General features: G+C 44.3%; 1 protein-coding gene across 1 annotated transcript in view; it reads right to left on the bottom strand.

Moving 5' to 3' along the window:
* Positions 1–7615, bottom strand: part of LOC111968881 (homeobox-containing protein 1) — a 35223-nt gene extending 27608 nt beyond the window's left edge. The window contains 2 exon segments of the mRNA XM_023994809.2: positions 477–1034; positions 7370–7615. Coding sequence (XP_023850577.2) covers positions 477–1033 — 557 coding nt within the window. The 5' untranslated portion in view covers position 1034; positions 7370–7615.
* Positions 7616–23482: the final 15867 nt, after the last annotated feature.

Here is a 23482-nt window from a genome sequence, read left to right as displayed (position 1 = left end):
CCTCGCCTCCCCCTCTCGCTCTCGCCTCTCGCTCTCGCCCCCCTCCTCTCGCTCTCTCCGCTCGCTCGCTCTCCCCTCGCGCGCTCGCTCGGTCTCCCCTCGCGCGCTCGCTCTCCCTCGCGCGCTCCCCCCCCCCCTCTACGCTCTCTCCCCCCTCCACGCTCTGTCTTCCCCCCTCTCGCCCTCTCTCCCCCCCCTCGCTCTCACTCTCCCCCCCTCGCTCTCACTTTCCCCCCCCTCGCTCTCCCCGCCTCGCTCCCCCCCTCTCGCCTCTCGCTCTCGCCCCCCCCGCTCGCTCGCTCGCTCTCGCCCCCCCCGCTCGCTCGCTCGCTCTCCCCTCCTCCGCTCGCCGCTCTCTCCCCCCCCTCACGGTTGAGGTAGTGTAACACGTTGAGGTAGTGTAACATGTAGTTTGTTTGGTTCTCATGTTGTGCCTATTGATGTGTTCAGAAAAAACCCAGGCTCCTCCTCCTCACCTCAGGAGTTGCTCCACTTTGTCGTCCACGTCTAGTTCCTCCTCGCTGGCCTCAAACCCGTAGCCGCTCCCCGTCACGCCGCCACTCACCGCGCCTACACTGTCAGGAAACCGTGGTGGAGACAACTTCCCGTTCGTCATGGCAACCAGCTCATCGCCACCAACCCCACGCCCGTTCTGCGCCACCACTGCCATAGCAACCGGGGCGGATACAACCGCCGGAGGGGGCGGTGACATATCATAGTTGTTGCTAGGTGACGGCGACAGGCCACTCCCGCCACTTCCACTCCCATTCCCCAGGTAACCAGTCTGTGTGGCGGTCGTGGATGTTGATGAGGACGCCGAAGAAGATGTTGTATTAGTGTTGTAATTGGGCGTCGGCCCCTGATAGGCGGGCTGGGGACGGTGTCCGAACTTGTGTCCGTGCTGGTGATCCAGTCTGTCCAGGATGTCGAGGGCGTGGAGGAGCTCTGGCTTGGTCATCCCAGTCCTCCTCAGCCGCTGGAGCAGGTCAATCTGCTCAATGGTGAAACGAGGCTCGTCGGTATACCGAGACATCCTGGAGAGGGAGAGAGGAGAAGGGTTTAGATGGAGTGAGAGAAAAGATAGTTTAGATAGGATGAATGGAGAAAGGAGGAGAGAAGTACAAGACTGTGGATGATACAGTCAGGGATTGATGGATGGTTGGAGAGATGGGGGCTGTTGCTGATTGTATATAGCCCTGCCCAGAAAACTACTACCAGCTCCTTAGACCCTGTCCAGAAAACTACTACCAGCTCCTTAGGCCCTGCCTGGTATACATCCAGAAACCTACTACCATCCCCTTAGGCCCTGCCTGGTATACATCCAGAAAACTACTACCAGCTCCTTAGGCCCTGCCTGGTATACATCCAAAAAACTACTACCATCCCCTTAGGCCCTGCCTGGTATACATCCAGAAAACTACTACCATCCCCTTAGGCCCTGTCCAGAAAACGACTACCATACCCTTAGGCCCTGTCTGGTATACATCCAGAAAACTACTACCAGCTCCTTAGGCCCTGTCTGGTATACATCCAGAAAACTACTACCAGCTCCTTAGGCCCTGTCTGGTATACATCCAGAAAACTACTACCATCCCCTTGGCCCTGTCTGGTATACATCCAGAAAACTACTACCAGCTCCTTAGGCCCCTGTCTGGTATACATCCAGAAAACTACTACCATCCCTTAGGCCCTGTCTGTATACATCCAGAAAACTACTACCATCCCTTGGCCCTGTCTGGTATACACTCCAAGAAAACTACTACCAGCTCCTTAGGCCCTGGTCTGGTATACATCCAGAAAACTACTACCATCCCCTTAGCGCTGGTATACGCATGGTACACATCCAAAAACTGCTGCATAGACACAAGACATGTTAACATAACCTATTATTATGCGGAGACCATGGCAGCTCTTACAAAGACTACGCTGAGAAACGTATGCACTCACGAACAAACATCATACAGCTTACACCTTTATCTCCTCATCAGCAGCATGCTTTATGAAGACTGGTTCAGGAGCTACAGCACAGACATTAAATGGATTATTCTACCAACACAGACAGACAGACAGACAGACAACACAGACAGACAGACAAGACAGACAGACAGACAGACAGACAGACAGACAGACAGACAGACAGACAGACAGACAGACAGACAGACAGACAGAGAGACAGAGAGACAGAGAGACAGACAGACAGACATAGATAGTGGTGCATGGGGCCGGGGGTGAGAGAGACACACAGAGAGACAGACTTAGATAGTGTGAACGGGGGGAGGAGGGTGAGAGAGATGGAAATAGAAAGAGAGAGCGAACCGTATGTGTGAGAGAGAAAGAGCTGACAGAGAACACATGCATAAGAGAGTGAGAGAAGAAAGATTGAGAGGTGAAAGGGAGGGGGTTAAGAGAGAGTGTGACTTGGGAAAAACGGCAAGAAAAATCTCTGTCCCAAGCGGCCAACCTCCACATTTTCCCTTTAAAAGAGAGTGGGGATGAGTCATAGGACAGTGTATAGGATATCACAGACAGACAAGTACATACAGTAGTGTGCAAAACATACATACACAGCCAGGACACACACCGCACTGCATTAAAAAGCGCAGTACAGTTCAAACAGGCAGACAGAAACAGACAGGGTCAAAAACAGTAGAGGACACAACCACAGATGCAGGTGCACAGAAACATGCATGGACATACGTGCGCACACACACAGGCTAGTGTCTAGACCTACTGAATGAAGGCTGGTGGAGATGGACTAGACTTAGTCTTAATCCATATTACACAATAGTGACAAAGATAACTAACCCAAGATAGACCACAGCCTGTCGTTTCCAATGGGAGCAAATGAATTATAGTAGGCAGAACAAGCAAGGTGGGCAGAGCCAAGCACGAGCTAGCGAGATCCTATTTGCCGCGTTCTAGCATGTATTCCCATATTTCCGTTAGGGATTTCCTACTCTGAAGTGCGGGTGTGCAAATAACTCAATTCACCCTTGCACGCCTTCTAGACAATGCCATTTTTAGAAGCTTTCGCAAAGTGTAAAGTCTACAAAACTTAGTCCACTTTGTTTGTAATAGATTCTAGTTTTGGGAAAATAAAACTGCATTGAGATCAAATACGTCATAGATGCCAAAATTTGCAGAATGTCATCCAAAATCCATCTTGCTCCATACTCTCCCACTGCCAGCCACTGGGCTTCCTCTCATCACCATATTTGGTAGTGAGTGGAAATGCAAACCGGATTCTTTAGATTTATACATCCGGTGAAACATCTGGCTCATTGTTCTATCTGTGCTAATGAGACCTGCCTATATGTTATGTACAGCCTTATACAACGTACCAAAACCTACCCTACATGTTCTGCTCTAGCCCAGTGCAAACTCACCTGACACAACTAATAGATGAACTGGGCTAATCATCAAGGGCTTGACTAGTTGAATCAGGTGTGCCAGCTAGGTGTGGGCAGGACCAAAAAGAAGAAACCATGAGAAACAATTATAGTTAGTCAGTCTGCAATTTATAAACCCTGGGCTGGAGTCAAGCTGCTGCTCCTTGGTTCAGTAAAACAAGTTTCTCCACAAATCTTTAACTCCCTGACCTTCCTGTCTTCCTCTGGTGCAGAGGCTCTGGGGAGGACAGAGGTGTAATACTGCTGAGTTGACTAGCACTGGTCAATTATCTTTATAGATCTCTACTCAGCAGAAAGACCGGAGGGAGAGAGGGATGAAGGGTGGTGTGAAGAGAGAGAGAAATATGCCCTGAGAGCCTCATGGCTTTTAAAAAGTTTGTGTGTGTCAGAACACACTCAGCAGAAAACACTGAGCATGTTTGAGTCTGACTGAGTGACTTATACTACACAAGTTGATGCAACTATTAGCATATTCCAAATGTGAAACCATAGATGCGGTAAAGAGGTCAATGGAACTCAACCCAAACAATAATAATGCCATGGAAACGCGTGGGGGAAAGATCCAGCATCTCCTCGTTGCCCCCCAGCAAAATTACMCTACATGTAGGCTATTGTTGCTATGTGTATTTCACACCATGTTGAGGTAAACCATTTGACTATACTGCTTGTATGGATGTCAACCCCAACACATGTTCATGTCATTGTCACCAATCAACTGCATTGCAGTTAAAAAACGACTTGGACTACCACCACAGATGTCTGTATGCTAGCTATGCTACCAGTTCATATTAATGGGAGTTAGCATTTAGCAGTCACTTCCTCTAAACCTGAAAAGTAACAACTTCTAAATGATATGCAGTGAAAACAGCCAAATATATCAAAATGGGACTTTAGTAGCCACATTGTCGGTCTGTTACAATACATCAATCATGACTGATTGTTAGATCAGATTGGTTGAACGTGCGCCAATCCGGCGTCCTTCTATCCCCCACGGTCTGCATTCCACTGACCTCTTTGCATCCATTGTACCATGTTTGTGCTGGAAACTGCAATGCCAAGGAAATTATAGTCCTCGGGAGCAAAAGATCGTAGCCTGGTCCCAGATCTGTTTGTGCCATCATTCCAACTGTTTGGCATGACAAGGAGTTGAAAGGAGTGGCATGATGGCACGAACAGACTGGTACACAAGCTAAAAGGGCTTAGCCTGCAGCTACACATTTTTCCATGCCTAATAAACCATTCCAAGCTTGTAAACTGTTTAGTTGAATCGTTAGGACCCCTGGAAAAGAGTAGGTGCCAGGAAGATGTATTTAGCCAGATGTGGAAGGTAGCCACTAGCTTCACAGCAAATGGGAAACTTACCCTCACTCCCTGTGCCTAGAAACCTTATGGGTTACCAGGTACCTGGTGAAAGGTGGATACTGGGGTGTATTTATTATACACCATCTTTCAACGGAAACCGTTTACAGTTTAGGAACCAATGGAAGCAAACAGAACGAAACGGGGAGAGACCTACCTGAATTTGTCCAATAGAAACTCTTGTTTTCGGTGCAAAGCTTTTTCCGTTTGGAGTAAACGGTTTCTGTTGCAAAACAGAATCGGCGTAATGAAAAGGCCTACACCGCTGATGAATTTGGTGTCTGTCTGTGCTGTGGTTTTGTATTGCGAACACTGACTGCTAATCTAGTCTTGCAACACAGAGCCTACACAGGGAAATGCAATGGGTAACCCGAGTAATGATATACAAATTTGGACTAGAGGAAACATGTGCATGTTTAACTAGGGAGACTCAAACCAGAGTTGGAAAAGTTTACTGACAAGTAATTCCTTTAATCAATGACAAGCAAACATTTGGTTGACAAGTTAATCTTTAGCTTGTGGTTAAACCAACCTATTTCCCCTGTTATGGTTGCTTACTTTCAAAAGCTATAGTCAAATGCCTCAAAGTATGTGATGAGAGTGCATAATGTAAAAAATAGAATGTTTTATTTCGAAGGGGTGTCAGTTTGGTATCAGATGCGTGTCTAGATTAAAATGAAGTGGGGGCTTTCAACATGGTGACTCAAATGACAATCACGGTGAATCAACAGGGAAACGAACGCCCATGCATCATATGGCGCGGACGATCCACTCAATCACACAATCTAATAACCCAAACACAGTCCGAACAGTTATGCAATGCAAAAACAATATGCATAACCTGTAGATAAACAGCAAGCTAACACCCCAGGGGTAAGAGTTGACAACTGTTTGCTAAGTGTTTGGGGACAGGAGGGGTGTTCAATCACAGTCCAGCTCTAGCTTACTTAGCCAACCTTTGCAAATAGCTCTGTTTGACATGAACTATCTAACCAGTTGAGTATGGCATGGCTTGTGGTCAAAATTCATGTTGCTAGCTAGTGATCTAATTAGTTGAGTATGCCAGTGTGGTTGTTCAATGACAAATAGCTACAGGGAACCGTTAATTACTAGCTAGTTAGTTAGCTTGACAAATATATAAACTAATGTTGTAGCCACCGATGGAACAATGACACAGATATTTCACCGGATGTGTAAATGTGAAGCAACCGCTTGGCGTTTCCACTCACTACTAAATATGGTAGTGACAGGAAGCCCACTGGGAGATGGAACGAGATGGATTTAGGCGGAAATTCTGCAAATGTTCTCATCGATGAAACATTTTATCTCAATACAGTTCTGTTCCCCAAACTCGAATCTGTTGGACCAAGTTTTGTAGACTTTACCCTTTACAAAGTTTTTTTAAATCACATTGTTTAGAAGGACTGCAAAGGCAAATGTTGTTATTTCACACGCGAACATCACAGAGTAGGCGTTCCCTAACAAAAATATGCGGATACATGCTAGAACACATAAATAGGATATCGCTAGCTCGTGCTTGGTTTTGCCCACTATGACTCATTTGGTCTTATTGGAAATGGCAGGCTGTGGTCTATCTTGGTTTAGTTATTCAAATCTTTGTTGTAGCTATGACATCTCACTAGTTAGCTAGCTAGTAATCTTTACAACCTCTATAGAGCAAACAGACTTTTCCAACGACTTCATAAAAGCTGACCTGGCATTAGCTATAAAGTGACCACTGACAAAGACCAATCTAACAATGGATATTAGGCAAGACCAGGGGCGTATTCTTTAAGCAAATTCTGTTACAAAACGTTTATTAAACGGAAGCAAACGGAACAAAACGGGGAGGGACTTACCTGAATTTGTCCAATATAAACTCTTGTTTTGCTCCGTTTGCTTCTTAAAAACAGTAAATGGTTTACTTAATGAATATGCACCACCATTCTAGCCAATGAGAGGACATATAGTGCATGTGAACAGGACACAGATAGATAGAGGCCTCATCTATGTATCTGTGACATTATATCATCTCCTTTTTAAAGTAGTCAATTTTCTCCTTCATTGACTGATTGCTCCTAACTCATAGGAATCCCCACCCAGTTGACTACTTTTAATATGGTGAAAGCTCTCAATAGCAATGTCCATGCTAAAACGGGTTATAGCCATGATGAGTCTGTCTCTATGACAACAGGCACAACTCCAATATAAAGTCATTTTCCCCCCCAAATTACCGAAATGCCACGTGAGGCCACTAATATCAGTGCATTCGTAACAACCTAACTACTGTGAAATGTATATTATATTAAATAAGCCTAACGTAGCAAATGACCATTAAATGTTTTGTTGACCAAATTCGACACTCTCATTGACCTCCATAGACAAATTCTTTACTTCGTGGGCTTATTTTCGTGGACAGATGTTGGGCGGAGTAAAGCCTCTCGCCCCTCCTCTACCACTGACCAGCAACCCTTAGCTAGCTAGCTATTAAAGTTAGCTTGCTGACTAGCATTGGGACCAGTGCCAATGACTGCGGGCGAGCCTGCAGAAATGCTAGTTATGCTAGCTAACTCACTAGCTACCAGTCTTGCAAGTCTTACCTTGATCTTAGAATCTAGGGCCCCCGTCCACCACAGCATTTAATAAACCGGTGTTTAGTTGGTCCTCGCGACAAGTCCTCTTCTATATCCCCGACACGGGAACAGGCACCAGGTTTTCACAATGACAGCCGTCCTCCTCTAGTCTGCTAATTTCATTTCGTGGCGAGATTGATGTGCCTTTGTCTGTCTGACAGTGGCCATATTGACATAGCAAGCGCGGTGAGGTTCTCTGGGATTCGTAGTTTTGGAAATTGCTGTTGCAGCAACGTCCCAGAAACATATGATCTTGAATGCACCCTTGATAAACGCTTAGTTTGTAACAGTATATTTGATTGACTTTGACCGCCCCCTGGCGGACTTGTTGACTAATGAGACAATCAAACTTTATCAGTGATAGAGAAGTTACTGCTTTCCAAAAAGTTTAGAAAGTTATTCACTAAATTAGACCACAATCAACTGTTTTATTGTTAATGTGTTATCATTGAGTTGTGTGTGTGTGCTTATGTGGTCCTGGTCTGGGAGAGAGAGAGACACGGTAGCTGAGTGCCTGTTAAGTCTATGGCTAGGGAGAGGGCAAGGGCAGGCTTGGAGTCACAGGCATGATGGAGGGTAAGAACCAATCACCCTTTCAAGCCTAACTTAACAGTAAGCTCTCTATAAGGGAAGAAGCAAAGTGTTAAAACATACTTTTTCTGTTGGCCATGTTATTGTCTACCTACTCACTACAGGTAAAACTGGAATACTGTGATTGGAGAAAACTCTATTCCTTAGACACATTTCAATCTATCACCCTGTTGAAATCATCAACATTCAATTTATCGTATAGCAGTGATGTCATAAAGGAGGGGCGATCATCATAATTAGATTGGGGTGACATGTTGGATGTCCTTTATGACATCATAGCTCACTGTATTGCACAACAGTCTAATCAAACATTTTTAACACCACAACTTGCCTACCTCTTTAGAGAGTAGTTGCTTTTTCAATTTGCTCAGCAACCAAACTGATTGAGAGATGCTTTAAAATGTTGTCTTTGTTAATTTGTTGGTGGCTTTGTTGGTGGCTTTCCACAGTCTGGGCGGCAAGGATTTCAAAAGGCCCTGATGCCCCTATTGTCATATTTGGATCCCCATTAGCTTTTGCCGAAGCAGCAGCTATTCTTCCTGGGGCCCACACAAAAATATAAAACACGACAAGTAACAAAACACTGATACGCTGATAGACAAGAACAGTCACACATTTTTTTTATATAACAAAGTACTAACAATATAACTAAAGAATAATGTGTGTATTAGAGTGTGTCTGTGTGTGTGTGTGTATCATTTCACAATCCCTATTGTGCCACGAGATGTTGTTTTATAAATGTTCTAAAGGTAATTTTGCTGTTTGCTTGAGGAATTGGAGATGGATGGGAGTTACATGTGATTATGGCTCTGTAAAACACTGTGCATTGCCGTGATTTCGTTTTGGACTTGGGGACTGTGAAGGGACCCCTGGTGGGATGACTTGTGGGGTATGTATGGGTGTCTGAGTTATATATTATTTGGTTATGCAGAGAATCTGGAATTTTCATCATAATATTTCTCATTAAAAAGTTGAAGATAAGCAGTTAATATCTTGTCAACCCTCTGCCGACAGACATGGTTCCTCTGTTCTAGCTCCTAGCCAACTTTGTAGTAATTTTTTTTAAACATAATTTGCTCCAAAAAGTTTTTTGCATTATTACCTACAGACAAAAATAACTTTGGGATATTAGATCAGCGGTCACTGACCAGCATTTAGATCATAAATTAGACTTCCCTGAATTGGATACTTTGTTTGAACTTCCTGAGGCAGTTCCATTCATCCCGGGAGCTGCTCCAAGACGCAGTCACAGTAGAAGAGAAAAAATATGTGGGCTCGTAATCAGACTCAGGAGGTGTGCATACCAACTACAGCTTCCAAGTATATTACTCGGTAACGCTCAGTCCCTGGACTATATAGTCGATGAGCTCAGAGCGAAGATCTCTTTCCAGAGAGACATTAGGGACTGTTACATACTCTGTTTTTACGAATTCATGGCGCCCTCTGGATATACTTTCCCTGTCCATTCAGCCAGCGGGGTTCTTCGTCCATCGTGTGGACAGGAAGAACAAACTCCCCAGGAAAAAGAAAGGCGGAGGTGTATGTTTCAGGATTAACTACTCCTGGTATGTTTGTGGTAACATACTGCAACTCAAGTCAATCAATCAATCAAATGTATTTATGAAGCCCTTTTTACATCAGCCGATGCCTTAGTGCAATACAGAAACCCAGTGTAACGACAGATTTCCTCCTCTTCGTCAGAAGAGGAGGTGTAGGGATCGGACCAAGACGCAGAGTGGAAAGTGTTCATATTTTAATGAAAGTAAACTGAACACTTCAAGATACAAAAACAACAAACGAGAATCAAACCGAAAGCAGTCCCGTGTGGCACGAACACTGACACGAAATACAAACACCCACAAACACMCACGTGAACCCCGGCTGCCTAAGTATGATTCTCAATCAGGGACAACGATTGACAGCTGCCTCTGATTGAGAATCATACCAGGCCGAACGCACAAAACCCCAACATAGAAAACAACACATAGACAACCCACCCAACTCACGCCCTGACCATACTAAATAAATACAAAACAAGAGAAAACAGGTCAGGAACGGACACCCAGCCTAAAACCCCCAACAAGCAAGCAATGCAGAGTAGAAGCACGGTGGCTAGGAAGAAACTTAGAAGGAACCAGGCTCTGAGGGTGGCCAGTCCTCTTCTGGCTGTGCGAGTGGAGATTATAACAGTACATGGACCAAGATAAATAATTAATAACAATCACAGTGGTTGTCGAGGTGCAAGAGTTCAGCACTTCAGAGGTTGATTCAGTTGGCTTTTCATAGCTGATCATTCAGATTAGAGACAGCAGTCTGGTAGAGAGAGAAGTCGAAAACAGCAGGTCTGGGACAAGGTAGCACATCCGGTGAACAGGTCAGGGTTCCATAGCCGCAGGCAGAACAGTTGAAACTGGGCAGCAGCACAAACCAGGTGGATTGGGACAGCAAGGAGTAATCAGCCAGGAGTCCGAGTATGGTCCTAGAGCTCAGGTCAACAGACAGACAGACAGACAGACAGACAGAAGACAGACAACAGACAGGCAGACAGGCAGAAGCAGACAGGCAGGCAGGCAGGCAGGCAGGCAGGCAGGCAGAGAGAGAGAGAGAGAGAGAGAGAGAGAGAGAGAGAGAGAGAGGAGAGAGAAGAGTTAAAAGGAGCTTACTTAAATTCACACAGGACACCGGATAAGACAGGAGAAATACTCCAGATATAAACCGACTGACCCTACTCCCGACACATAAACTATTGCAGCATAATTACTGGAGGCTGAGACAGGAGGGGTTGGAGACACTGTGGCCCCATCCGACTGACAGGGCCAACCAGGCAGGACCCCACCCACTTTGCCAAAGTCCTTTTTTCCTCCAATCTGGAATACCTCACCATCAAATGCCGGCTGCATTACCTCCCAAGATAATTTATTCGGTCATCGTCATGGCCATGTACCGGAGAGAAGACAAAGACAAAGACAAAGACAAAGACAAAGAGAAGAGAAGAATTAAAAGGAGCATACTTAAATTCACCACCACGACGGCTCTCAAGGAACTACACTGGGCTCCGAGTGGCACGTGTCTAAGGCACTGCATCGCAGCACTAGAGATTCTGGGTTCGAGTCCAGGCTCTGTCGTAGCTGGCCGCGACCGGGAGACCCATGGGGCAGCGCCCTCCCTTGGCCAATCAAATCACCCCTCCATTTGTTCCTCCCCTCCCATAGGCAGAGTCTTAAACAGGACATACCCGTGGTAAGGACTTTTCAACGTTGGTCTGACCAAATCAGAATCTATGGTTCAAGATCGTTTTGATCACACGGACTGGGAAATGTTCCGGATTGCCTCTCCAAATATTATTGACGTATACACTGATACCCTGACTACCAACCGCTCGCATCGCGTGCGCACATTTGCAAAAATAAATGTTGAAATCTATGTTATTCAATATTGCTCCCACACTGCTCGCGCACGTTGCTAAAAATAGAAGGTCATTCCTATTTTCTGACGCAGATGGCGCTGCAAGTCCTGCCTCTCCCATCTCCTCATTGGTTTATAGAAGCAGGTACCCACGTGCCATCTCCTCATTGGTTATACCCACGTGGGTGATTGAAAGACAAACTGTGTTGCCGGTTGTCATGGTAATAATATGAAAGTTTAGATGCCAATCACCGTTTAAGTTCAACGATGAAAAAGCCTGGAAGGAAGAGAGATGACTAGAAACGATTCGGTTGACCGTTTTAATGTGTGGATTAATTGTAGGAGTAGAGGACCTTGTGCATTTCAGGTAAAATAACAACCTAATGTTTATATACCAGGACAATTTAGCTAGCAAGTGCAAGCTGACTAGCTAAATTGCCATAAATGTTTAATGCTTTTCGACCTGTCCCCAAATGAATGTCATTGGTTCAGAGTTTGTTTTGATATTTTAACCTGCGTGTCGTGATCGCGTTTGGTGTAGGGGGACAAAATTAATTTATGCACAATGGCGCACCGGCAAGGTGGCTGGGAACATGGACGTGTACAAACAGACCAGCTATGCTCTCCTTAAGGCTATCAAAGAGGCAAAACGACAGTTCAGGGACAAAGTGGAGTCGCATTTCAAAGGCTTAGGCAAGACATATGTGGCAGGGACTCCAGACAATAACAGATTATGAAGGGAAAGCCAGCCACCGTCACCTCGCTCCCGGACCAGCTAAACACCGTCTTCGCCGGCTTCAAGGTAAACGCTGAGCCGCCAACGTGGGCCTCTGCAGCTCACGAGAACTTTGAGCTCTCGTTCTCCGTGGCCAACGTGAGTAAGACATTCAGGCGTGTTAACCCTTGCAAGTCTGCCAGCCCAGACGGCATCCCAAGCCGAGCATGTGCAGATATTTTTCACTATCCCAGTCTATTGTCCCCACTTGCTTCAAGATGTCCACCATTGTTCCTGTACCCAGGAAAGAAGAGGTAACTTAACTAAATTACTATCGCCCCGTAGCACTCACATCTGTCATCATGAAGTCCTTTTAGAGGCTAGTTAATGGATCATATCACCTCCAACTTACCCGACACCCTAGACCAGGCCTGGGCAATTATTTTCCATGGAGGGCCTCATTAGAAAATATTTTTTCCATGGCGGGCCAGAATCATATAACAGGATTATACATCATGTGTATGACTGTGTTGACAGATATATCTACTGTAAATCACGTCCGGATATGCTACTTATTTAACTTTCTTAACATGCACAGAAATAAACCACATCCATGTTCTCCTTTTGTTAGGTATTTTCATTATTAAACATGCAATGAACTACACGGAGGGAAAAGTACACTGTGCATTCAGCACCACGGACAGAGCTCTTGTTAACGGCTATGCACAAAAACACAAGAAAGAGAGGGAGCTCAACATTACATTTAAACTACTGTGAGGAGTGAAGTCTGATGGGCATTGACTAGAGCAGTGAAGTCAGGTATAGTTTCTGATGTCGCTATGCGCAGGATTGCTGAGAGGTTAGTCAGTAAGAGATGATCTGTGCCTTGACTTGTTATATTTCATCACTGAAAATGTCTGTTCACATACAAAGGTTGACTCAAACAGTACAAACATCTTATGAGCATGACTYCTAATCTTTGGAAAGTATTGTTCATCGAGAGATGCATAGAACCTCGTCAGTGACATTGTTTTGAATAGTTCTCCAATCACTGCATCAGACTGAAGATCGATAAGCTGAAGTTGCAAGTCAGTGGGAGTGTTATCCACATTGAAGGTGAAAGGAGAGGAAACCAACACCATGTCATTTTCCAACACTTTGAAATCCTCAAAACGACGTGAAAACTCACCGTTCAAAGCACGCAGCAGCGATGTATACTGGTCATCTGATAGGGAACAGACTAGTAGTGTCGTAAGGTGGGTGAGATGGCTTCTACTTGGCTTCTACTTGACGGGTCAGGAGGAGTAATTTTCCCTTGAAGGCTTTGACAAGGCTGTAAATCTGATGTGCAAAAAGGCCCTTCCCTTGTAGTTTGGAACTCAGTTCATTCATGAGAGCCATAATGTTCACGGTGAAGGCAAAATCAGCCAACTATTCTTTATCTTGTCCACATATTTCCATTCATCTGCAAAAACTCAGCAATCTCCGACTTCAGGTCCCACACCCTTTTAAGCACCTTCCCCAAACTCATCCATCTCACGTTTGTGTGGTAGGGGAGATCTGCATGACCCGACTCTGTCTCTTCCAACAGTGAGACAAACTGCCTGTGCTTTAAAGATTGTGCTCTTATGAAGTTTACCAATTTAGTGACTTTAGCCACAACATGGCTCATTTTCAGAACACATTTACAGAGCACCTCCTGATGAATAATGCAATGCAGGAAAATCATTTTCTGATCTGGGTTCAGCTCAGCTACTTGATCTTGTATTCTTTTCAAAAAGCCATGTTTTTTCCTGTCAAGTTTGGGCACCCATCAGTGGTCACACTGGATAACTTTTCAAAACTCAGTCCCAGCTTTGCCACACACTTATTAAAACCTCTACAGGAGGTTTTACCAGATCTAATGTGTTATATTCTCCTACATTAATTTCACATTTCCACAAACTTCAAAGTGTTTCCTTTCAAATGGTATCAAGAATATGCATATCCTTGCTTCAGGTCCTGAGCTACAGGCAGTTAGATTTGGGTATGTCATTTTAGGAGAAAATTGAAAAAAAGGGGCGGATCCTTAAGAGGTTCCACCTCCAATAAATCTTTCCCTGTGGTTGTGCTGACTGCATTGACTGCATTGAAGCAAGCTCCTCTGTAATTTTAAAGTCTGAGGTTATGCCACGTAAGAATATCAACAACTGCGCGTGTCACCCCTCTTTTACGCTGCTGCTACTCTGTTTATCATATGTGCATAGTCACTTTAACTATACAGTCATGTACATACTACCTCAATTAGTCCGATTAACCGGTGCCCCCGCACATTGGCTACCTGGACTATCTGCATTGTGTCCCACCACCCGCCAACCCCTCTTTTACGCTACTGCTACTCTCTGTTTATCATATATGCATAGTCACTTTAACCATACCTACATGTACATACTACCTCAATTAGCCCGATTAACCAGTGCCTGTATTTAGCCTCGCTACTTTTATAGCCTCGCTACTGTTATTTTTCACTGTCTTTTTACTGTTGTTTTTATTTCTTTACTTATCTATTGTTCACCTAATACCTATTTTTTACTTAAAAATCACATTGTTGGTTAGGGCCTGTAAGTAAGCATTTCACTGTAAGGTCTACCTGTTGTATTAGGCGCACGTGACAAATACACTTTGATTTGATTTGAACTGTGCCATGTCATGTGCATCACTGCTCTCATCCAGGGCCAAGGAGAAATAGGTGAAATCCATTACCTTGTCTTTCAACTGTTGTTCCATATTCTCTGCGATGTCCTCAACACGCCGTGTCACTGTTCGTCTTGACAGGGAAACATTTTCAAACAGCTCTTTTCTTGTCATTGCTGCAGAGTCAATTAAACATTCGTTAATGAATTCGCCTTCAGTGAATGGCTTGCTATGTTTAGCAATTTTGTGGGACAGTACATACAGTTGAAGTCGGAAGTTTACATACACCTTAGCCAAATACATTTAAATTCAGTTTTTCACAATTCCTGACATTTAATCCTAGTAAAAATTCCCTGTCTTAGGTCAGTTAGGATCACCACTTGATTTAAGAATGTGAAATGTAAAAATAATAGTAGAGTGAATGATTTATTTCAGCTTTTATTTCTTTCATCACATTCCCAGTGGGTCAGAAGTTGACATACACTCAATTAGTATTTGGTAGCATTGCCTTTAAATTGTTTAACTTGGGTCAAACGTTTCGGGTAGCCTTCCACAAGCTTCCCACAATAAGTTGGGTGAATTTTGGCCCATTCCTCCTGACAGAGCTGGTGTAACTGAGTCAGGTTTGTAGGCCTCCTTGCTCGCACATGCCTTTTCAGTTCTGGGCTTTGTGATGGCCACTCCAATACCTTAACTTTGTTGTCCTTAAGCCATTTTTCCACAACTTTGGAAGTATGCTTGGGGTCATTGTCCATTTGGAAGACCCATTTGCGACCAAGCTTTAACTTCCTGACTGATGTCTTGAGATGTTGCTTCAATATAACCACATAATTTTCCTACCTCATGATGCCATCTATTTGGTGAAGTGCACCAGTCCCTCCTGTAACAAAGCACCCCCACAATATGATGCTGCCACCCCCGTGCATCACATTTGGGATGGTGTTCTTCGGCTTGCAAGCCTCCCCCTTTTTCTTCCAAACATAACGATGGTCATTATGACCAAACAGTTCTATTTTTGTTTCATCAGACCAGAGGACATTTCTCCAAAAAGTACGATCTTTGTCCCAATGTGCAGTTGCAAACCGTAGTCTGGCTTTTCTATGGCGGTTTTGGAGCAGTGGCTTCTTCCTTGTTGAGCGACCTTTCAGGTTATGTCGATATAGGACTTGTTTTACTGTGGATATAGATACTTTGTACCTGCTTCCTCCAGCATCTTCACAAGGTCCTTTGCTGCTGTTCTGGGATTGGTTTTCACTTTTCGCAAGTACGTTCATCTCTAGGAGACAGAACGCGTCTCCTTCCTGAGCGGTATGACAGCTGCGTGGTCCCATGGTGCTTATACTTGCGTACTATTGTTTGTACAGATGAATGTGGTACCTTCAGGCGTTTGGAAATTGTTCCCAAGGATGAACCAGACTTGTGGAGGTCTACAATTTATTTTGGCTCATTTCTTTTGATTTTCCCATGATGTCAAGCAAAGAGGTGCTGAGTTTGAAGGTAGGCCTTGAAATACATCCACAGGTACACCTCCAATTGACTCAAATTATGTCAATTAGCCTATCAGAAGCTTCTAAAGCCATGACATAATTTTCTGGAATTTTCCAAGCTGTTTAAAGGCACAGTCAACTTAGTGTATGTAAACTTCTGATCCACTGGAATTGTGATACAGTGAATTATAAGTGAAATAATCTGTCTGTAAACAATTGTTGGAAAAAGTACTTGTGTCATGCACAAAGTAGATGTCCTAACCGACTTGGGTCGGACACAGAACTATAGTTTGTTAACAAGACATTTGTGGAGTGGTTGAAAAATGAGTTTTAATGACTCCAACCTAAGTGTATGTAAACTTCCGACTTCAACTGTTGCTAGCTCTTGCAATTTCGTTGTTTTCTGAATGTAGTTTTGAATGTCCCGTTGGTAGGATATACATGCTTTTAGTTTGTCCAATTTATTATCCAGCGATTGTACATTGGCCAATAGTATGGACAGCAAAGAGAGATTAGCCACTCGTCGCCTGATCCTCACAAGGCACCCGGATCTCCTTCCGTGAAATCTGTCTCTTTCTCCTGCGAATGATGGGGATGAGGGCCTGTTCGGGTGTGTGGAGTAAATCCCTCTCGTCCGACTCATTAAAAGAAAAATTCTTCGTCCAATTCAAGGTTAGTAATCGTTGTTCTGATGTCCAGAAGCTCTTTTCGGTCATAAGAGACGGTAGCAGCAACATTATGTGCAATGCTAATATGGCTAAAATTCTAACTGTAACAATGTATTTGAGTACTCATTGTGCAAATGTATTTATGCTTTCAATAAACATTTAAGACTAAATATAGTTTACATGTTGTCAGCAATCTAAGCCAACCCCGTCTGTTTTGCCCCATAGTTGCGCACGCATCGGTTTTGTTGCTGAACAACCAAGCTGTCTATACTACTGTTAAATAGTCACCACTAGCCGGCCTCCGCTCAGTACCCTGCCCTGAACCTTAGTCACTGTTACTAGCTGGATATCATCCAGTACTCTACCCTGCACCTGAGAGACTGCTGCACTATGTACATAGTCATTGAACATTGGTCACTTTAATAAAGTTTCCATACTGTTTTACCCACTTCATATGTATATACTGTTTTCTAGTAATGTCTCATCCTATATAACTACTGCTGTACACATATTTTCTATTCATATACTGTCCATAATGTCTATACACACCATCATATTATTATACAATGTCTTCAGAAAGTATTCACAGAAACCCCTTGACTTTTTCCAAACAAAACAATTTTACAGCCTGAATTTAAAATGTAGATTTTTTTGTCACTGTTCTACACACAGTACCCCACAATGTCAAAGTGGAGTTATGTTAATCAAAAATGAAAAGCTGAAATGTCTTGAGTCAATAAGTATTCAATCTCTTTGTTATGGCAAGCTTAAATATATTCAGGATTAAATATGTGCTTCACAATGAACATAATCAGTTTCATGTACTCACGCTGAGTGCAATAATAGTGTTTAACATGATTTTTTAATAACGACCTCATCTCTGTGCAATTATCTGTAAGGTCCCTCAGTCGAGCAATGAATTTCAAACACAGATTCAACCACAAAGGGGTCGAGGACCGGCAAACCGTGCCAATATATCCTCAAAACACCGGCTTCGAGGGCATTATCACTTTTATACAATGGGTTACCAACATATTACAATAATGATTTACATATTTTCATTAAAAACATTATTTTGATTAATTTATTCATACTATTTCATCCTTCCACAACATATAGTCCCGACACAAATCTAGAGTTGCTACCCAGCCGGCTGGTTGTTTGTTCTATCAGTTCGGTTGCCAGAGACGCGACCCAGACGTTCAGTTTTTTTGTTCTGTATCTATGGACGCGACCCAGTCGTTCAGTCTTTTTGTTCTGTATCTATGGACGCGACCCAGTCGTTCAGTCTTTTTGACCCAGTCATTCGTTCTAAATGTTCCATTGCCATACTGGCTGGCAACGTTCTTATCCCTTGCTTGCTAGCTAGCCAACAGTGCAGTCAGACTAACAACAGTACCTGCATTTGCATTTGTTTAAGCTGTTTTCTAGTGACATTTATTTGGATGCATCCATAACAATGAGCTAATGAGGCGCCATTTCGCCTGGCATAGAAAATGTGCTCACTCGTCAGGACACTGCTGTTCAGAGGAGCTAGCCAACAACACAGCTAACACAATGTTAAGGGAATTAAATAATTCCTCTATGTACTCATTAATTCAAATCAATCTGTCTATTTCTAAGTATTTGTAAGATACTTATTAACATAAAATAGTCTTATTGTACAGTCTTATTAAAATTAGATAATAGTATTTATTCTCGGAGCACGCTCCCATTTAACCATGAACAACAGTTTATATACAAGATATGACGTCATTGGTTACAGAATAAATCTCCTCCTCTTGACCAAGATAAAACAGGTTCAAAAGTTAATTCCAACTCCCCAGCGCACACACATGACACACAATATAATTTATTCTCCTGAAGGCTCACTATATTTTATTACCACTTTAGCAGACAACTCAAGATAATGGAAGACCTAAGAAGTTACTCACTGCCTTATCTAAACATCTCTGGGTAAGTTGGGTCAGTTCAACCATAGTTTAACGACCCTTTTTGCTTACTTTATAACCCACAGCACAAATCTCTCTAACTAAGTTGGAATGGTGTTTATTGCATTCATACTACCTAATCCCTTCCTTATGAATTAACATTATTAATCAGATATAATAATAATACCGTGCAGAGTTCAATTAGTTATAGTTTTATCTAAATGTAGACATTGTTTTAGTCATTATTCATAAAATTCCTAACACACAATCACTTCAATCTGAGGCTGGAAAGACTGCAAACTAGCTGCACTTCGTTTTGTTTTCACCTTTTTTGATATCCATGAAAATGATGCCAGCTGATTCATGATTTCGACTGGCTGAGAAACACTGCCTGCCTGTCTGTCTCATCCCGACTCCCAACACGTTCATTACTATGGGACAGCTGGAGATCAAATTTGAATATTGAAACAATGTGGCAAATGTCAGAGAGAAAACAGCAAGGTTTATACAAATCTCTGCTGTTGAAAACTAAATGTTAGTCTTAAAGAAATGTGAGATAATGTCTAGATGCTTTTTATAGTGGCGATCAAGTTTATAAATTGCCTGGCTGGGCTGATGAGAGTGGATTGCGCAGTCAGACGGAACAGAGTAAATAGGCATTTTGATGTGATTCTTAATCAGAGACATGTTTGTTTTCATGGTATATGTGGTGTGGATTTCAAAAAGACAACAGAGAGTTCTCTTTGAGATGCTCCGGTATCTAGAATTCTACCAATCCCAATCTTTCAATGAGAAACACATCTTAATTAGATAAGATAGGTGTGTTGTTACTGTTGCCAAATAATGACATAAAAATATATTGCTAAGAATGTGAGAGTAGGGTGACTTCCTTAGCGGTTCACTGTTAAAAGCAGACCCAATAAAAACTTTGTTGATCAGTGATTCAGGGGTGTCATTAAAACAGGTTAATATGTCCTTTCAACATCAGACAACTATACAGAAAGCCCTTACATTGTTAAAATAAGTTAATCTAATCAATGAGAGAATAGTAAAATTAACTGATAACTAACACTGACTAACACTGCTGGTTTGACTCTAAATCTAAGCAGGGTTGTTCCTGGATGGGAGATCAGATGCTGCTGGAAGAGGTGTTGGAGGGCCAGAGGCACTCTTTCCTCTGCTCTAAAAAAATAAATATTCCAATGGGCAGTGATTTGGGACATTGCCCTGTGTAGGGTGCTGTCTTTTGGCTGGGATGTTAAACAGGTGTCTTTACTCTCTGTGGTCACTAAAAAGCCCATGGGACTTATTGTATGAGTAGGGATGATGTTGACCCTGGTATCCTGGCTAAATTCCCAATCTGGCCCTCATACCATCATGGCCACTTAATCATCCCCAGCTTCCAATTGGCAAATTCCTCTCCCCTGTAACTATTCCGCAGGTTGTTGCTGTAAATGAGAATGTGTTCTCAGTCATCTTACCTGTCATCAAATACATTTGACTAACAATTACTGTATAAAAATGCACAATGTAATAATGTGTCAAATATGTAACTTGAAAACTCTGTATGTTAAAAGCACTCTGAGTATGAGTAACCTTGTCAACAGACAAAAAGAGCTGTGAATGGATCAGTGGTTCACCAATCAGAGCCTTGATGTGCTGGGCAACATTAACAAGGTGTGATATGTAATGACATGTTTTGGGGGGAGAATGTTTCTTTGGGACTATCTGGCAACATCTTGACAACTGACACAGAAATATTTTTGCAATGTTCCCATAAAGCATGTCTAGAACATTATTATCTTACATTCTGAGAACATGGCAACCATGTTCTGTTTATGTTTGGTGGGACGTTGATGGAATATCCTCCTAACCGTCAGAAAACTGGACACTAATGTCCTTCCAACATCCCATAAAACACATCTAGAACATTAATGTGGTATATTGCGAACATTGTAAGTTCTAGATACGTTCTGTTTGACATTAAGGGTATCACGTTTGAGGTATGACCCAGATGCAGACAGAGTTGAAGAAACAAAAGTTAATTCCTAACAGGGGCAGGCAAACGACAGGTTAAGGCAGAAAGGGGTCAATAATCCAGAGAACGTATAAAGGGTCCAGAACGGCAGGCAGTCTCAGGGTCAGGGCAGGCAGAACAGTCAAAACCGGGAAGGACTAGAAAACAGGAGCAGGAAAACAGGCGGGAGCAGCGGAACAAACGCTGGTAGGTTTGATGAATAAGGGGGACCCAGGCGTCATAGGGGCGCCACCTGGCGTCATACCTGGGCACATACCTGGTTGACCGGGGTGTCTGCGTTGGAAATCCGCGATGATGCCTGGGTCCAGGATGTCCCTGGCGGGGACCCAGCACCTCTCCTCTGGGCCATAATCCTTCCACTCAACCAGGTACTGGAACCCCCTTCACCAAGGTCGAACCTTCAGGAGACGCCTCACCATGTACGCCGGTTGGCCGTCGTTGAGACGTGGGAGAGGTGTGGGCCTGGAAACAGGAGACAAAGGGCTGTGAGACATGGGTTTAACTCTGGACACATGAAAGGTGGGATGTATACGAATGGTTCGGGGCAACAGAAGACGAACAGCAGAGGGGCTAATCATTTTGGAGATGGGAAACGGGACAATAAACCGGGGGGAGAGTTTGCGGGATTCCACCCGGAGGGGCAGATCCCGGGTGGATAGCCATACCTTCTGCCGGAGACGATACCGGGAGCCGGGGTCCGGTAAACATCTGGGCAGAAGGTATGCCAACCTCTTCTTCCTGCTCGGGGAAGAGAGGGGGATGATACCCCAGGGAACACTCAAATGGCGATAGGTCCATGGCAGAGCAGGGAAGGTTGTTGCCGGCATTTTCCACCCACACAAGCTGCTTGCTCAGGTGGTGGGGTTGGCGGAGACCAGGCAGCGCAGAGTAGTCTCGAGGTACTGGTTGGCTCGCTCCGACTAGCCATTGGACTGGGGGTAGAACCCGGAGGACAAGCTTACCGATGACCCAATGAGGGTGCAGAACACCTTCCAGAACCGAGACGAGAACTGAGGACCCCGGTTGGAGACCATGTGCACGGGCAGTCCATGGATTAGGAAGACGTGCTGCACCATGAGCTGGGCCGTCTCCTTGGCATAGGGTAGCTTCCGGAGAGGAATGAAATGGGCGGCCTTGGAAAAGCGATCCACCACAGTCAGGATGGCGGTGTTGCCATCAGACGGGGGAAGACCTGTGACAAAGTCCAGGGAAATGTGAGACCAGGGACGGTGAGGGACGGGCAGAGGTTGGAGGAGACCAGGCGGAGCTTGCTGAGGAGTCTTGTTTTGTGCACAAAACGTGCAAGCGGGGACGAATATGAAGACGTTAGGGACCATGGTAAGCAACCAAAAGCATTGTCGCAGAAAAGTCAAGGTCCGACGGGATTCTGGGTGGCAAGCAAGTCTGGAGGAGTGGGCCCACTCCAGGACCACGTCAGGCAGGAACATCCGGTTATCTGGACCCCCCCCCGGGGTTCGGCTGGGAATGCTGCGCCTCCCGAACATGCTTCCCTATTCCCCAGCTGAGTGCCGTCGCCAGGCACGAGGTGGGAAGGATGGTCTCAGGTTCTGGGGTAGTATTCGTGGGGCTATAGCGGCGTGACAGCGCATCTGGCTTGACGTTCATTGATCCCAGCCGGTAGGAGAGAGAGAAGTTGAACTGGGTGAACAGTAGGGCCCACCTAGCCTGCCTGGAATTGATGTGCTTGGCGGTGCGGAGATATTCCAGGTTCTTGTGGTCGGTCTACACGATGAATGGATGTTCCGCCCCCTCCAGCCAATGCCTCCAACTCCTCGTGCCTCCTCGTGGCTCCTTGGGAGGAGATGGCGTTGCGGAGCTGGGCCGTGTCTGCTGGGTCAGTCTGGGCCAGTTCGTACTATCACGTTTGAGGTATGTCCCAGATGCAGACAGAGTTGAAGAAACAAAAGTTAATTCCTAACAACAGGGGCAGGCAAACGACAGGTCAAGGCAGGCAGGGGTCAATAATCCAGAGAACGTATAAAGGGTCCAGAACGGCAGGAAGTCTCAGGGTCAGGGCAGGCAGAACAGTCAAAACCGGGAAGGACTAGAAAACAGGAGCAGGAAAACAGGCAGGAGCAGCGGAACAAACGCTGGTAGGTTTGACAAACAAAACAAACTAGCAACAGACAAACAGAGAACACAGGTATAAATACACAGGGGATAATGGGGAAGATGGGCGACACCTGGAGGGAGGTGGAGACAATCAACAAAGACAGGCGAAACAGATCAAGGTGTGACAAAGGGAATATTCTCTTAACTTTAACACCAAAACATGCTAAAAAGGTTATCAGAAGGTTTTTTCTACATAAAATATAAAATAAATAAAGATAGATACAATTTTCCCCTAATTAACAGAAAACTGGACACTCAAACATTAGGGGAACATTACAGGTAAAATTAAAAAACATTCTCTCTCCCTAGAATTGTTAGCTGGAGAGGTCTATCTAAATCTAATCTAATCTATTCTCCATGGTGTTCAGCACAACTGGGTGACTTTATACAGTATGCTCAGGATGGTGTAGAATGAAGTCTCTGGTTCTCCCACCTCCCC

Source organism: Salvelinus sp. IW2-2015, linkage group LG9 (genome assembly GCF_002910315.2).
Source record: "Salvelinus sp. IW2-2015 linkage group LG9, ASM291031v2, whole genome shotgun sequence".
NCBI classification, from domain to species: Eukaryota; Metazoa; Chordata; class Actinopteri; order Salmoniformes; family Salmonidae; genus Salvelinus; species Salvelinus sp. IW2-2015.
The sequence above is the reverse complement of the archived record's forward strand: the minus strand, read 5'-3'. Positions and strand labels throughout refer to the sequence as shown.